This window comes from Triturus cristatus, chromosome 2_2 (genome assembly GCF_964204655.1).
Source record: "Triturus cristatus chromosome 2_2, aTriCri1.1, whole genome shotgun sequence".
In the NCBI taxonomy this organism is placed as follows: Eukaryota; Metazoa; Chordata; class Amphibia; order Caudata; family Salamandridae; genus Triturus; species Triturus cristatus.
In genome coordinates, this window is record NC_140582.1 from 1,094,475,267 (window position 1) to 1,094,490,635 (window position 15,369).

Sequence of the window (15,369 nt, forward strand, 5' to 3'; positions counted from 1 at the left end):
TTGTAAATAAGCCCCCATGTGTTTAAGATCTTCCGAAGGCTGAGAACAAGACCAACAATTGAAAGGGACGGTAGAATCCAATTTATGTAATTTAACAGGTGTGACCAAAAGTCGATTTTAGACAAAAAACAAGGTTTGAGTTGTATTAGCCGCTCCAGAAGACTTTCTTATTTTGGTCCAAATCCTTTTCCAAAAAGAAGTGGGGAAAGTGGTTTACCAGTCAAACAAACAACACTTTATTTCACATTTAAAATCAAATGCATAAAAAGTACACACACAAAACAGCAAACATTTCAATAAATTGACATCAAAGACATATATTCTTAAAAACATTTCCATAAAAACCTGTTAGCAGCATGATTCATTTAATAATTAATTTATGTTATATCACCATGGGAGCTAATTTCCCTGGATTTGTTATACGTAATTTAAAATGTAATCATATATTCACTAAAGTGCAGGTTTTTAAGGCTGCACATAAAAATGAGGCCACCGCAAAACATACATATGGTGTTTCCAGTTCTAACATAACAGTCAATGCGAGGGTGTACTTACGCAAGCAAAATTTCTGCAAGAGTGGAATAATAAATCTTTTTCTCTCCTTTTCATAAAAACGACAGAAAAATAATATATGTACAATTGATTGTTTTGAACAAAGATAACATGGGCAACGTACCAATTGAGTCAAAGAGAACACATTTGCAGGATAGCCCAACATAAGTGTTAGATAACCTGAGCGGAATCTTGTTAGAATATAGCGATGGCTGTTATTACCCACAAAGGAAAGATATGACGATGGGCCATGCCTCAAGGACGGTCTAATATTGTATGCAATTACTGTGGGTTTATCTTTATTTTTAAGCCATCTTTCATGTGCGCATTTTTCTAGAATTCTTTTTGTTAACTTCGCCATCGAGAAGGTTTCACACTGTACAGGTTCAGCATAAAAGACCCCTGGCCCCAATGATTCAAGAGTGCTCTTTATGTTGTGTAGCCAAGAAATTTTAGATCCATGATCCAATTTCATAATGTCATATAGGATACATTGATTTATTTGTACCACCTTCTGTTTCCATATTGACAACCAGAGCAACAAAGGGGCCAGTTTGATTGTATCCGTAATGTAGGGTAGGCCTAGTTCTTTATGAGTAATCGCATTTGTGCAGGCCTTTGGTACAGACAATAACCTCTTTGCAAACCCATCCTCTATTTTTTGGAGGTTATCGACATTAACCATACCCCATATTGCCGCCCGTACGTTGACATTGAGACGGTTTTTGCTCGATAGATTTTAACGATCTCTGGTATTGATTTATTACACAGATTCGTCGCAAACCTAAAGATTGCGGATAAACTTTTGTTCATCTGAGTAGTGCCTGAGTTCACCATTGTATTCCAATTTAAGTTTGAGTCAAGGACAATACCCACTTATGAAAAATTGTCTACAATGTCAACGTTGTTATCTTCAATGGCATAAGTACCTTTCTTTTTACTTTTCCCAACACATATTATAAAGGACTTCATTCTATTGACATGTAGATCAAGGTTTTCATAAAAGACACAATTAGTGATACAGTTTTGTAGGGCTAAAGGACCGCATCATCTGCATAGAGCAAAATGGGTAATGGGGTAGCACTAGCACTAGCTTTCGGAGTCTCAATTACCTTATCTACCAGGTGGTCGTTTAATTTATTGGTATACAGTGTAAACAGGAATGGCGCAAGCACACAGCCCTGTCTTACACCATTTGTAATGTTAAAAGGTCTAGTACATTCACCATGCCTACTACAGCGGACCTTTGCAGTAGCACCTGCATATAACTGTAGAATAAAGCAGATTATTGGTGCCTCCACCCCCATTTGCTATGGTTGACACAATCAAAATCGGATGAGAGATCCATAAATGCCAAATAAAGGTTCTCCTACTTGGCCTGTGTATACATTGCTGCTAAAAGGGCCAAGTTCAGACATTGGTCCACCGTCCCTCTGCCTTTCCTCAACCCATATTGTACATCCCCAAGGATCCCATTGTCAGCTACCCAATCTTCCATTCTATTTAGTAGTAGACGACCCATTATATTGGTTTGCAAGTCAAGTTCCCAAAGATGTTCTACCTCTGTTTTATCTCTTTCTTCAGGGATAAGTGTTAAATGTTTATATACTTGAGATGTGGATGGTAATGCATCTAGCAACTTGTAAATAGGAGAAGGTTGGGGAGATGATATCTGTTCAGGAGAGAATTTGTGATAAGCTGTTTGTGTTGCAGAGACAAGCAATCTTTATTTGTCCTTATACGAGTCTTGGATGGAGAAGAGTGACTATACTACCGAAAAGGGAAGACAAGTACCATTGTGACTGACTGAAGAACCCACTTCAAAACTTTAGAATATCAATCCATCCAAAAAACTATTCTATTGTTTATTTTAATTGAAGCGTGGTACCAAATTGATGAGTTTAAGAATTCATCCCTGGGGGTTTTATAAGAAATAAAGACGGGGTAAAGTATCTTGCATGTATTCCTGAAAATCAGAAGAGACAAGGATGTAGGTCTAGAAGTTAAAGATAAACACTCCATCAGGGAAAAGGGATTTAACAAGGAGTTCTCCAGATCTGTCCATAAGGGGGAGAGCACAGAATCATTGTCTTGTAGCAAAAAAGAACATTATTTAAGACAAAAGGCTAAATGATATTTATAGAAGTCCGGAAAATTGACTCCCCCATATGGTTTGGTCTTTTAAGTTTACAAAGAGACATCCTAGATTTCTTGCCAGTCCATAAACATTTAGATAACATTGAATATACCTTTTAGTAGTGAGATTGGGAAATATTAACAGGTATATTTGAAATATAGAATCATATAATAGGAACAACCATCATTTTGATAGCATCAAGGCGACCCCACCAAGATAAAAATAAGGGTTTCCAACGAGATGTAAGTTCAAATAAGACTATATATAAGGACTTCAAGTTTAGAGCGATAGAATTCTTAACAGTGTCCGAGAACCACATACCAAGATATTTAATTTTATCTGGATTCCAATAAAAAGGAGAAGCAGTAAAATCAGCATGGAAGCATAAATTATTTAATGGAAGGATTCCACATTTATCTGCATTTAATTTATAACCTGAGACAGATGCAAACTTATCAACTTCTAATAAAAACGCTGGTAAAGATGTCTCTGGATGAGAAATAAATAACAGGCTATCATCAGCATAAACAGAAAGTTTAAGCTGAGTAGTTCCATAAGAGAAACATGTAATTTGTGGACTAGAGCGAATCTTTATTAAAAAGGGTTCTAAGGCGTGTATAAATAATAAGGGAGAGAGTGGACAACCTTGTCATATGCCTCTATGAAGAGGAAAAAATGGAGATATCAGACCATTAACTAAAATAGAGGACTTGGGAGAAGAGTTTAACAAAGAGACATATTTAATAAATTGAGGATCAAACCCAAACCAGGAAAGTGTAGCAAAAATAAAAGACCAGTTAACTCTATCAAACGCTTTTTCTGCATCTAAAGAAACCGCTGCCAAATAAGAATTATAAGATTTGGACTTGCTGATAACATTGAAAAATAAACAAATATTATCTGAAAGATGCCTACCCTTAATAAACCCACACTATTCTCTCCCAATTAATTGGGGTAATAGTTTATTCAGACAGGGAGCTAAAATGTTTGCAAACATTTTATAATCTAAATTAATTAAAGAAATTGGGTGATAATTCTTACACAGTCTATGGTCTTTATTATCCTTGGGAAGAATATCATATCAGTGCCTCTTGAAAAGAGCCACCTGATGCCTCAGAGGATATGAAATAAAGATAAAGTTGGTGTGGCTTAGGTATCAGAAATGAAGAGAAATACGAGTAGAATTTAATAGTAAAACCATCTGGTCCCGGAGCCTTGCCGTGTTTACTAAATTGAAAAGCATTAGAAATATCCTGTATTTGAATGTCTTTTTCTAATATTGAAAAATCAATGTCAGGGTATGTAGGTGAAGGAATGAATGATAAATAATGACAAGGCGCTTAGGCACCAGAATGGGACTGTGGGGAATAAAGGTTCTGATAAAACTTTGTAAATTCCAAAAGCATATCCTCATTTTTATGTAAATTCTGATTAGGGGAAGTCAGAATGGAATCAATTTTAGTGCGTTCTCTCTTAATTTTCAGATAATTGGCAAGACGTTTCCCCTCTCTATTTTGACCCTCATAATATTACGCACTGGATTTGACTAAATAAGAGTTGGCATTTTCTGTTAAGAGCTTATTAAATTCAAATTTAGCATTCATTAGATCATTTAAAATGTGTTTGGAGTGGGAATTGTAAAAGGAATGTTCTAGTTGTTTGATATTCGAGTTAAGTGTATTTAACTTATTGGCAGCTGATTTCCATTTCTGAGAAACACATTTAATAATAAAGTCTCAAGAGGCAGCTTTGAAAGTATCCCAAACCACCTGAGGAGGTAGTTCAGGAGATTAATTTACTTTAAAGAAAGTATGAGCAAATTGTTCAAAGGTGCGTGCAAACTGCAAATCTGAAAGAAGAGAGTTATTAAACCTTCACCGTCGAGTTTCCTGAAAAGGTGGAAGGAGTTCCAAGTCCAGAGTTACCAGTGCGTGATCAGAAATCAGTATGGATCTTATATCCGAGTTGATAATTCGCTGAGTAAGAGCATGGGAAATAAAAATATAATCTATCCTATACTGAGAAAAATGGGCAGGGGAAAAGAAAGTGAACTCTTGAAGCATTGGATTGCATAGTCTCCATGCATCAACAAGAGATCGTTGGGATAGAGTCGCTTTAAATTGAGAATGCATGTGTGACGATATGAATCTAGTTTTGGATCATCAGTATAGGTAATCAATTTAGATATTACTCTGGGCCAAAAGGATTTATCTGGATTTGTAGTTGCATACAGGTTGATCAATAGTAACAGAAATTTAAGAAACTGAGACCCATCTGCCATCACAGTCAACATCTTGGGCAAGAGTTTGTATGTTAAGACGTTTATGACATAAAATCGCCGGGACACCTCCTTGTGAGGTAACTGTTCGCGCTCTAGAAAATGCTGTATTATTGTATTATTTAACATTCCATGAAATGATTCTTAAAGCCATCTACAATGCAATGATACTTCAAAAGTATTAAAATAAGTAATAGTAACTGGTGCTCTGCGCAAACAATACGAATATGATAAAAAATAACCTTGAAAGTGTAATACTATAACAAAGTAGATTGCAAATGAAGTAAAGATTAAATATATAAAGAAAGAGAAAGAAGAGAAGAGAGTAACAGATTGGTAGGCAAAAATAGAATCGAAAAACAAAAGAGGCGGTAAAGGAATGAAAAGAGAAAGATGAGAAATTGATAAATACCATCGGAGAAAAATAAAAATGGGGAAAAACAGAAGGGATAGAGTAGAGAAGGAAGAAAAATACACGAACTATATATAAGATGCAAAAAATGACATACCAAAAAACACCCAAAATTCGAGTGTTGTGGAGCCACAAAAGGAATCGGTAAATCGACCGGAGCTCTTGGAACGGGTACGGGAGGAAGATGGTATACCATAAGACGGGCGGGGAGTTGCATGTATGGTGATGAAAAAGATTGTACCTGATGAAAAGAGAAAGAAAACGAGTTACACAAAAATCAACAGAAACAATGTAAAAAACATATAACCAGGACAATATAATAGATTACTGAGAGATAATAAAAAAATTAAACAGTGGATCTAGTAACTTCCATATCCTCCAGTCTGCAAGTGTCCAAAAATCATTGAAGAAGACAAGGATCCTCAAAGGACGTAATCTTGGGTTTACATGTAACCTTAAAAAGGCAAGGATGAATAAGACCAAATCTGGCATTAATATTCCGTAGCGCTGGTCTCATATCCAAAAATGGCTTTAGTCTATCCGCTGTTGCTTTGGCAAAATCTTGTGAAAAGAAAAGAGTAGAGCCTTGCAAGGAGATCCTACCTTTGACTTTAACTGCTTGTAAAATTTTCAACAAGTCTGTGTATTCTAAAAAATACAGTATTAATCCTCTAGGTTTACTCAATGAGGCCGTTGATTGTGGAACATGACCCAAACGATGAGGCAGCTGAATGTTCAATAGTGGGGATTCCAGAATACCCAAAAGTTTTGGAAGAAAGGATTGAAAAAAGGAGAGAGGATTAGTGCCTTCAAGTCCATCTATTAAACCATAAATGCGTAAATTATTGCGTCTGGTGCGATTTTCAAGGTTTTTAACCTGCTTTTGAAGATGTGAGATCTGAGACTACATAGAGGGAACCCGAACCGCTACAGAATGACAATATTTCACTTTATTCTCTAATTGAACAACCCTACTCTCCATGTGCAACCATTTATTGTCCAGCTGTTGAAGACGAATGTTAGTCTCTTCCATGTATGGCTTAAGAGACCGAATTTCCTCAAAAATTAGTTCCATTAGTTCCAAATTGGGGGTGAAGATATTGTTGGTGAAGGCGGGTCTTTATTGACTCTTTTCACAGATGAAAACGTCGACGTGCCAGGCAACTTAGATGTAACTTTGGAGGTAGGTAACAAAATATTTGTTACGGGTGGACTTGTTATTACCTCTTGTTCTGACTCTGCCATGTTATCTTGGAGAATGCTGAAAGGATTGAAATCAACCACAGATGTAGAGGAAGTTGTGTTAGAACTGTGAGTAGGTTTTGTTCTCCCCATACATAAGTATCACAAAATAGCAGACAAGAGAAAGTCCGGTGAGGAGCGCTTTAACACAATTTTTACCTTATATGAAAACACCAGGTAAAAGCCAGAGGTGCCAGAGAATAATAGAAATACCTCAAAACAATTCAGGAGGCATACAAGTAATGAATATCAGAGCAGTCCTCCAGTAAAACATCCAGAAAGACAGCAAAACATTAATGTCTCATAATAATAAAGACATGCTGCGTTTTTCTGAGGAGAAAACGACCTTGCAGTAAAAACAAAATGGCGGACGCGAGTCCTGCGGAAATAAGCTCTTCCACTTAACGCAAGGACCTTATAGAGCTAAAAAAAACAGTCCTGCTAGCTTCATCTTCGCAGCAGTTCCTTTCCGAACCGCCCCAGAAGCTCTGTCCGCCGAACAAGGCTCACAGCATCCCCCGCCGCCTCGGAGTTCACGGACGAGCGACCATTCCTGTCGGTGTCCGAGCCACGCCCCCAAAAGTCTCCTTGTTGGAAAGTGTATTATTAGTAGTGGTGAATATGCATCTACCACTGTCAATAAGGACACTAACACAGTCAAGAGCTCAGAATAGGTCTCAGAAAATGATTCCCATGCTCAACCCTTGGTAGCTTAGCTGCGAGCTGCCAGGCTTAACTTCTGAGACAGTTATGTAAAGAATTAAAAAACACCAATTCAGTAAATAATTAAGAAAAAACACACAATAAAAATCCAACACTAATTTCTAAAAATAGGAAATATTTTTATGTTTAAAATGACAATAAAATGAAAAAGAAATCCAAGCTAGGGAACCGGAGCTATGAATTTTTAAAGATTTAGCACTATACAACACATAGAAACCTATCGTGCCTTTTGGGACATCTGGTCACGCCAGACTGGGACACAGTCAAAGTTTCAGGCCGCCCACGATGGAGTCCTGCACGGCTACCCCTCGCAGTAAGTCTTGGTCAAAGTTTTTACCTTCTGACTTAAAAACATTTCTGGAGCTTTTCTTTCCTGGATCTATTAAAGTTCTCAGCCAGTCCGGATTCAGTGAGGGTTCGCCAACTTGCCTTGCGATTAGCTCCCAGTGAAACCTATGGAAGTCTGATCTCCGCAGCTTTCCAGCGGGATGAACCAGAGATCCAGGCTGGCTCGTGATTGAAGGTGGGAGACTTGACTTTTGTGGTAGGTCCTGATCACCGTTTCTACGTTTGGACTTAGAAACTTTTATGGAGCTTTTTCTCGCAAGGGTCCCTCGATGCTCTTCACCAGGCTGGGTTCTGTGAGGGATCGCCGGCTTGGGTTTCAGCCAGCTCCTGGTCATACTCTGGATGTCGGACCACCGGAGTTTTTCAGCGGTGCGAACCTGGAGGGCAGGCCGACTTGCGGTTGAGGGTCGCTAACTTGGCTGGTCCACTTATTGAGCTTTTTTCAAAGTTGCTCCAAAGTTCTCCAAACCTCCGGAATTTCTTCCTGAAGTTCCTCAGAGGGTCTCAAAGTGTCCAAAATCACTCCAATGGTCTGGAAGCTCCAAGATGTTCCTTGAAAGTTTGGGACTTCAGTTCCCTCAATCCACTTGTAAAAAAAAACCCCTTACAAATCCACTGGTAGTACTCCAAGCTGGATATTCTTTGTGGTGATGGTCCAGGTGAGCTCTGTTAACCTGTAGCTTGCAGAGAGTCCACTTTTTTTGTCCTTTTTGAGTGCAGACCCTGGTTGGTGCAAATCAAACGTCTCAGCATGGAGCCTTTTTCTTTCTCTTATTTCAAGAAGCTGATCTGAGAGGCACTGCCCCCCCCCCCCCCCTGATACTTATTCACCGTTCTCTGGGGTCACACAAGAGGGCACTCCTGTCCAATGAGGTGCAGGGCAGCACCCCAGAACATGACCATTTCCTCCAAAGTGTGGCACAATGGTCTCCCAGAAAGCACAATTTCTCCAAAATTCAATTTGGCTGAAGTCTCAGCAGAAAGGCAAGAGCTGGCTAAACCTACCTCCAGGATGGCTCATCTCCATAGTCTTCCTCCCCCTGGCATCTGCACATTCCTTCCTTAAGCCTCCATCTGGCTGGGTTTAGAGGGTAAGCGTGTAAATGAAACTAGTTTCTAATGCCTGTTCCCTCCTTCTTTTGAAGATCATTGTTTACAACCCCTTCCTCTTGCTCTGGCATTCCTATATAACAGAACCCTCCCCTCACAGAATGGCTCTTTCAGCTCAGGGACCACTTATCACCTCATCAAAGAAGCCTGGCTAATCCACTTAACTATGACCAATCAGGACAGATCACTGGAATGCCGAATTTTAGCTTACAGACAAGAACGTCTTATAACTTCTTGTCTTTACATTTTTGGATACATTCAAGATCTTTTCTAAGAACCCTGCCTATATCTACCGGACTCCCCACCCCTGGAACACACAGGGGAGACTTTAAGAGTTCTGAATATGTCAAAATATTGCAGAGCCTCACTCCACAGCGCTCCTAGAACAAAAGTCGATTTTGGGAAGCACTTTACTACAATGTGGGAAGTGAAATGTGCAATTTCAATAAACCCAAGGCATATAAAATCTATTTTATAAGGGTCCTACTTATCAGTACCTACCCCTTTCACCACTGGGACACCCTGGGGAGACCCTGGGGTACCTAATATACCAAACTAGTGTAGTATATTAATGTTTAAGTGCCACCAACACCAAAGTCGAGTTTGCATACAATTTACATGTTAAAATACAGTCCTGCAAACCCAGGACTGGTTTTAAACTGGCCTCAGACCTCAGCAGTGCACACATGCACATGCAGAAAGGGCTGCTGGTCTTCAAACTGCCATGCCTTATTATATACCAGGGACTTAAAGTTAGTGTTGATACCTTGCCCTATTATGTGGTAGGGACTTATAGGGGAGGTCATGCCAATCATAGGGGTACCTCAACCCATAGTGTACCCTAGTGTATGTGGGTGTTTTCACTGTATTCTTTCAGCACAACACTGGCCCTGGGCCTGGTTAGGCAGGGTCCAGGGACATTCAGAGTCAGTTACCACCAGTACCAATCAGCAAAATAAAATGAAGGATGCCCAGGGCACAGGGTGACTTTGCAGCACTCTTCTGCTCCAGACATCCAATGCCCGAACACAACTTGTATCTTGGTATCCTGCCCACATCCTACCTGGAATGTAACCTCACCAAATGGAATTCCTGCTATTCACCAAGAACAGCAGCTACAGCTAATTCAAACCTGGCTCAACAATGTGACATTAGACAGATTAGAGCCCCAACCTTTGCTTAATGCCAAGTTAGTTGGATCCACCTAGAACCAGCTCTCACTTTCAGGGAACAGTTTGTCAAGAAAACCAGGATGGTGTTGTATCAGCTTTTTATGCTGTAGAAAGTGATACAATTCCTCCTGAAAGCAACTTCAGAACTTCTGTTTAAACCCTTATAATATAGCATCAGATGAAAACAATGCCCTGCTTCATAGACTCCCAGACTCTGAACTGGCCCTTCTTAACCTATACCTCAGTATCAACATATGATTCATCTAGTGCTTAAAAAACGATGAAAACATCGTATATCTATATGATATTACCACAATGGATCCCCTTTGCCAGCTAGCACCATCTTCAAACCCAGCTGCATCATCTACAAAGCCATCATGACCAGCAGCGCAGCCTGTCCTGGCTGACATGCTGACCAACTCTGGTGCATCTCAGCAAACCCGCAACTATAACACCATTGCAATGGAAGCAAAGGTCTGCAAAACAGAGAAGCAAGGCAAAAGGCCTTCTCCACCTATGCACAGAGGATCTAGAATTACACTTTCATAGCCATCTGGATTGCTCTAATCACTAGGCCTGGGCAGTGAACCTCTCTCCGTTCGCGGAGTTTGCGGAGTTTTCTGCACTCCGCACTCCGCCGAGCTCGCGGAGTGCAGAAAACTCCGCTTCGCAATGTGCAGCTGGGTTTTTTCCCCACTCGCGATTGTGAACGGTAAGTTTACGATCGCGAACGGTAAGTTCGCGAGTATGAGCTGCCGCTCGGGTAGAATTTCTAGCCGAGCTGCAGGAATACCAGCACAAACTGCAGTTCGCACTGCACTCTGCCACTCACGGAACTTCGCAGACATTTTTTGTAACTTCGCGAAGTTCCGCGTAGCAAAACTCCACGAACTACGCACAGGCCTACTAATCACACTCCAATTTAGGAAAGAGCTGAAGTCTGTAGGTTTAAAGACCACTACATGTCAATGCAGTAACTGTCCTCTTTCCCTGTTAGAAACCAGCTATCCCTCCAGTCACACGTTGATTATATCTTTGCCTTTGACCCAGTAAAATTATTTGTTGCCTTCCGGCTAGATTTGCACTATGCAAGTACTTCATACTTACATACATGCTACTCGAGTTTATGCCATAGCATAACATACCATAACATAACATAACACAACATAACATGTGTTTGGAAAGTGCACATTCACCCAAGGGTATCTTGGCACTGAATAACAGATGTCACCCAACTCAATGGAACTCATTTATAGACTGAACCATTTAGGTGTATAATTGATGTATTTAGGTGTATGACTAATTCTTGTTTGTAAATACTTTTGTAATGTAGTCGACGTAGTCAATGTATTGTGGAGGAGAATTAAAAATTTGCAAGCATTCATGGCAAGAATTTTCAATTCTATTAATGACACAAAGGTGAGGATTATGCTTCTCATTTCTTTACTGATATTTTCTCAGCAGCCAATAAAAATAAAGTAACCAAAATACTACAAAACCCATGAATACATTATGGGTCACATGACCAACCATAGAGAGTGTCCCCTATATAATCTTCAAGCAAGGTGACAATGTCCTTTTTCTTTGGCAATCTTTAAACAATTAAGTCCACAAACCACAACTTGATCCTGAATAACCATCCTTAACGTAGAAGAACCTCCTCTTGAAGAGACAACTAGCAGCCCAACAGGGCTCCATATTCCAGACTTGGTTCCTGAACCAACGAGTCACATTAACCTCCATGAAACGCAAGGACCCTCCATCAATGTAGACCATCATGCTCTACTTGTTATCAGCACCTGAAACGTAAAGGGTAAAACCGTAATACCGTTCGCACTCTGATATCTCAGCAATACATCAGAAAGGGAAGGGAAAACATCAGAACATGTATACAGTATGAAAATACTTAAGCAACATATAATGCAATTACAATGCACCATCCATGTCATTTGGGTGGGATAATCCTCGCCTCCATGCCCTTAATAGAATTGAAAATTCTTGTCACAAATGTTTGCAAATTTTTAATTCTATGTCAGGACCGGAGGCTCCGATTAGGCTTGTATAAAGCTTAGCCACCACTACTAATGCTACATCCACGATAGGCTTATAATAGAAGGATTTAAACGTGGCCTCAGTTGACCAATCAGCGGCATTCATAATGTCATAGAGGCCATAGCCCCACGAGCTGAATGGGCTCCAAATTTTGACAAATCAATGCCCGCTTCGCTCATGAGCCATCGCACCCATCTATACAAGGTGGCTGGGATCACTGGGCGAAAGGGTTTTTATAGCGCAATTAACAATTGACCCTTCATGTCTGCCCGAAACTCAGCAGTACTCACCTCATAATCTTTTAAACACTGTACCACACACAGCTTAGGATTGTTAGGGAAAGATGGGTAAAATACCGAAGAGGTATTACACTTAGTCCACTTTGTGATTGCAAAGGTCACACCCTCTGGGGAAAACCTACATCCTGCTAGATCCAAAGCGCGGACATCTGAGACCCTCTTGCATGATACCAGGCAGAGTAGCATGGTCAATTTAGCAGATAGCTGTTTTCTTGACAGATATTCATTGGAAGGACAGGCTTCCAAGAACCTCAGGATGGAAGACACATCCCATAACTCTGAATACTTGGGACAAGGGGGTTTGACCGTCCGGTTTCCCCTGAGCAGTTTGCATACCAGAGGATGCTCTCCTACCGGTTTGCCATTCACTGACACGTGACCTGCTGAGATGGCCAACTGGAAGTTATTTACAGTTCTATAGGCTAGGCCCAAAGCTGCGATGGAAACTAGAAAGATCACAATTAAAGAGACATGTGCTTTAATGGGATCCACTTCCCGTTGAGAGCACCCACTACAACACCGTTTCCAAGCTGATGAATATCGCTTGTGGGTGTTAGCTGACCATGCTTCGCTAATAAACCTGTCAGCGTCTCTTGAAAGGCCAGGGATCTTCCATCTGTCCCTGAAACCCGCCAGTCTACTCGAGGGAGTTGCCCTGATTCTATCAAAGGATGAGGGGCTTTTAGAGGGTCCGGCAACAGGTTCCATCGCTGTGGAAGAAAGATCTGTACCACACAAAGCATTTCCAGAAGTACTGGGAACCATGCCTGCGCTCTCCAGAGTGGATTGATCAGTATCAACTCTGATTGATGACGTCTGGTTTGAGCCAGAACTCTGGGAATCATCATGAACGGAGGGAAGGCATAGCACAGAGATGTGGGCCAGTCCTGCACAAATGCATCCGTGGCCAGAGCCTTTCGGATCCGGACGCCAGCTGTAAAAGGCTGGGAGTTGCCTGTTGAGGCATGACACAAGCAGATCTATCTGGCAGGGGCCCTAAAGATTGTTCAGCAACTGGAAAACACAGGGATGGAGTCTCCAGTCGCTGAAATCCCGCTGGTGCCAGGATTGCCAGTTAGCTACCATGTAGTTACAACCCGGAAGATACTCCACTACCACCAAAATTCTGTTTTGAAGGCAAAAGTGCGAAAAATCTTTGGCAATCTCCACCAGAATACGGGACGTTGTCCCCCCTAGCTTGTTCACATATCGCACTGCAGACAAGTTGTCCATGTGAAGCAGGATACAACAGTCCATCTTTCGGGGTGAAAGGCCGCCTGCCAGGAACTCCATGCAATTGATATGCAATGAAAGTTCCACCTGTAACCAGCAGCTGCCCGTCAAAATCTGTCCGCAGCGGGCTCCCCAACCCCACCGGCTGGCATCGGATTCTATCACTACATCCAGGGTAGATCGGAAGAGGGCTCGGCCGTTCCAGGCCTCCATGTGGTCCAACCACCACAACATCTCCAGCCCCGCCTCCTTGGAGAGAGGAATCTGTTCTGAGTACCCGATGCCGAATCATGAGCCATTGGAGCACCCGGTAGTGAAGGTGACCCGAGAAGATCGCCTGAATTGAGGAGGCTAACAGCTCGACAATCAGGGCTACCATCCTCAATGAAACACTCTGCTTGCGCAAAATCAACCTCAACTCTCTCTTGATGGACCTGATCTGAGCTGGCAGGAGGAACTGACATCTTTGTGAGTCGATCAGAAAACCCAAAAACTTGATTGATTGACCGGGAATTAAAACCGATTTCTAAGGATTCACAATAAATTCTAGGCTCTGCAACAGGTTGATCACCCATTTGAGGTGGGACATCACCAATTGAGGAAAACGAGCCATGATGATGATGTCGTCCAAGTATATGATCAGACTAACTCCCCGTGCTCTCAATGATTATACTACTGGACAAAGGAGTTTCATGAAGCACCAAGGTGCTGATGAGAGGCCGAAGGGAAGGACTTTGTATTTGTAACAGACTCCCTGCCAAAGGAACTGTAAAAACCATTGATGTGGTGCATAGATTGGAACAGACAGATGCGCATCTTTCAGGTCCAGACGGACCATCCAGTCCCCCTCCTGAAGGAGGTCGCGCAGAAGATGGAAGGCTTCGATCTTGAAATGCCGATATACTACCCATCCATTGAAGTCCTTTAGATTTAAGACTAGCCCGGATCCACCCCCCTTCTTCTCGACTAGGAAGATGCTGCTGATAAAGCCTTGGAGGTGAGGGTCTGTGGCCACTATGGCTCCTTTCCTTAGGAGAGAGTCTATGTCTCCGGATATAAAGTCCTGATCTTGTTGGGAAAAATACATCTGGGGGGAAACCTTGACTAGGGGAGTTGTAAAGCTCTAGCATGTACCCCTGCACTGTTTTGAAGATCCATGCATCCTGCAAGATCGTGTGCTGACTATGCAGAAAAAACTGTATCCTGTCCCCTAACGTTACTTTCGTACTCAGAATCAGTCTCACCTGAATTTCCGGCATCCTGTTGACCGCCCTGATTTCCTCCGTATCTGCCCTTCCATAATCTGTTTTTGGCCCGTCGTATCGGGTAGAAGGAGGAGTTAGTATTGTAATTGGAGTCTTGGTATCCTCCTCGTTGCTGTTGGTACTGACCACGTGGGGCGCCTTGGTTGTAACCACAGTTGAACGACCGCCCACGGTATCGTCCGGCCCTGCCGAAAACCGGGCGGAAAGCCCGTTTGAGGGGGCCCGAGCCTTATCCAACCCACTAAAGGTGGTGGCAAACTTTGTGAGTTCCTTGAGAAAGGGCTGGCCGAAGAGCAGGCCCTGGGCTAGGGGACCCGATTCAAAGGAGGAGAGTTCTGCCAGTTTGGGGTTGAGTTTTAGTAGTATGGCGAGACGACGCACACTGGACATTGCGCAGTTCGCATTACCCAGCTGATAGACAGCCTCCTGCGCCCATCCAATCAATTCCTCTGGGTCAAATAGCTATTGCGGACTCTTTGGCTCGAAAGCCTAACTCTAGTATCTTGGTGAGGGGTCCTGTCATATCAAAAAGCTTGTCCTGGCATG

General features: G+C 41.8%; 1 protein-coding gene across 1 annotated transcript in view; it reads right to left on the bottom strand.

Annotated features, from left to right (window-relative positions):
* Positions 1–15,369, bottom strand: part of LOC146863207 (uncharacterized) — a 170,914-nt gene that overhangs the window by 140,596 nt on the left and 14,949 nt on the right. The window contains exon 3 of the mRNA XM_085642648.1: positions 5,477–5,620. Within this exon, the coding sequence (XP_085498774.1) occupies positions 5,477–5,620 (144 nt within the window). The remainder of the gene's footprint in view (positions 1–5,476; positions 5,621–15,369) is intronic.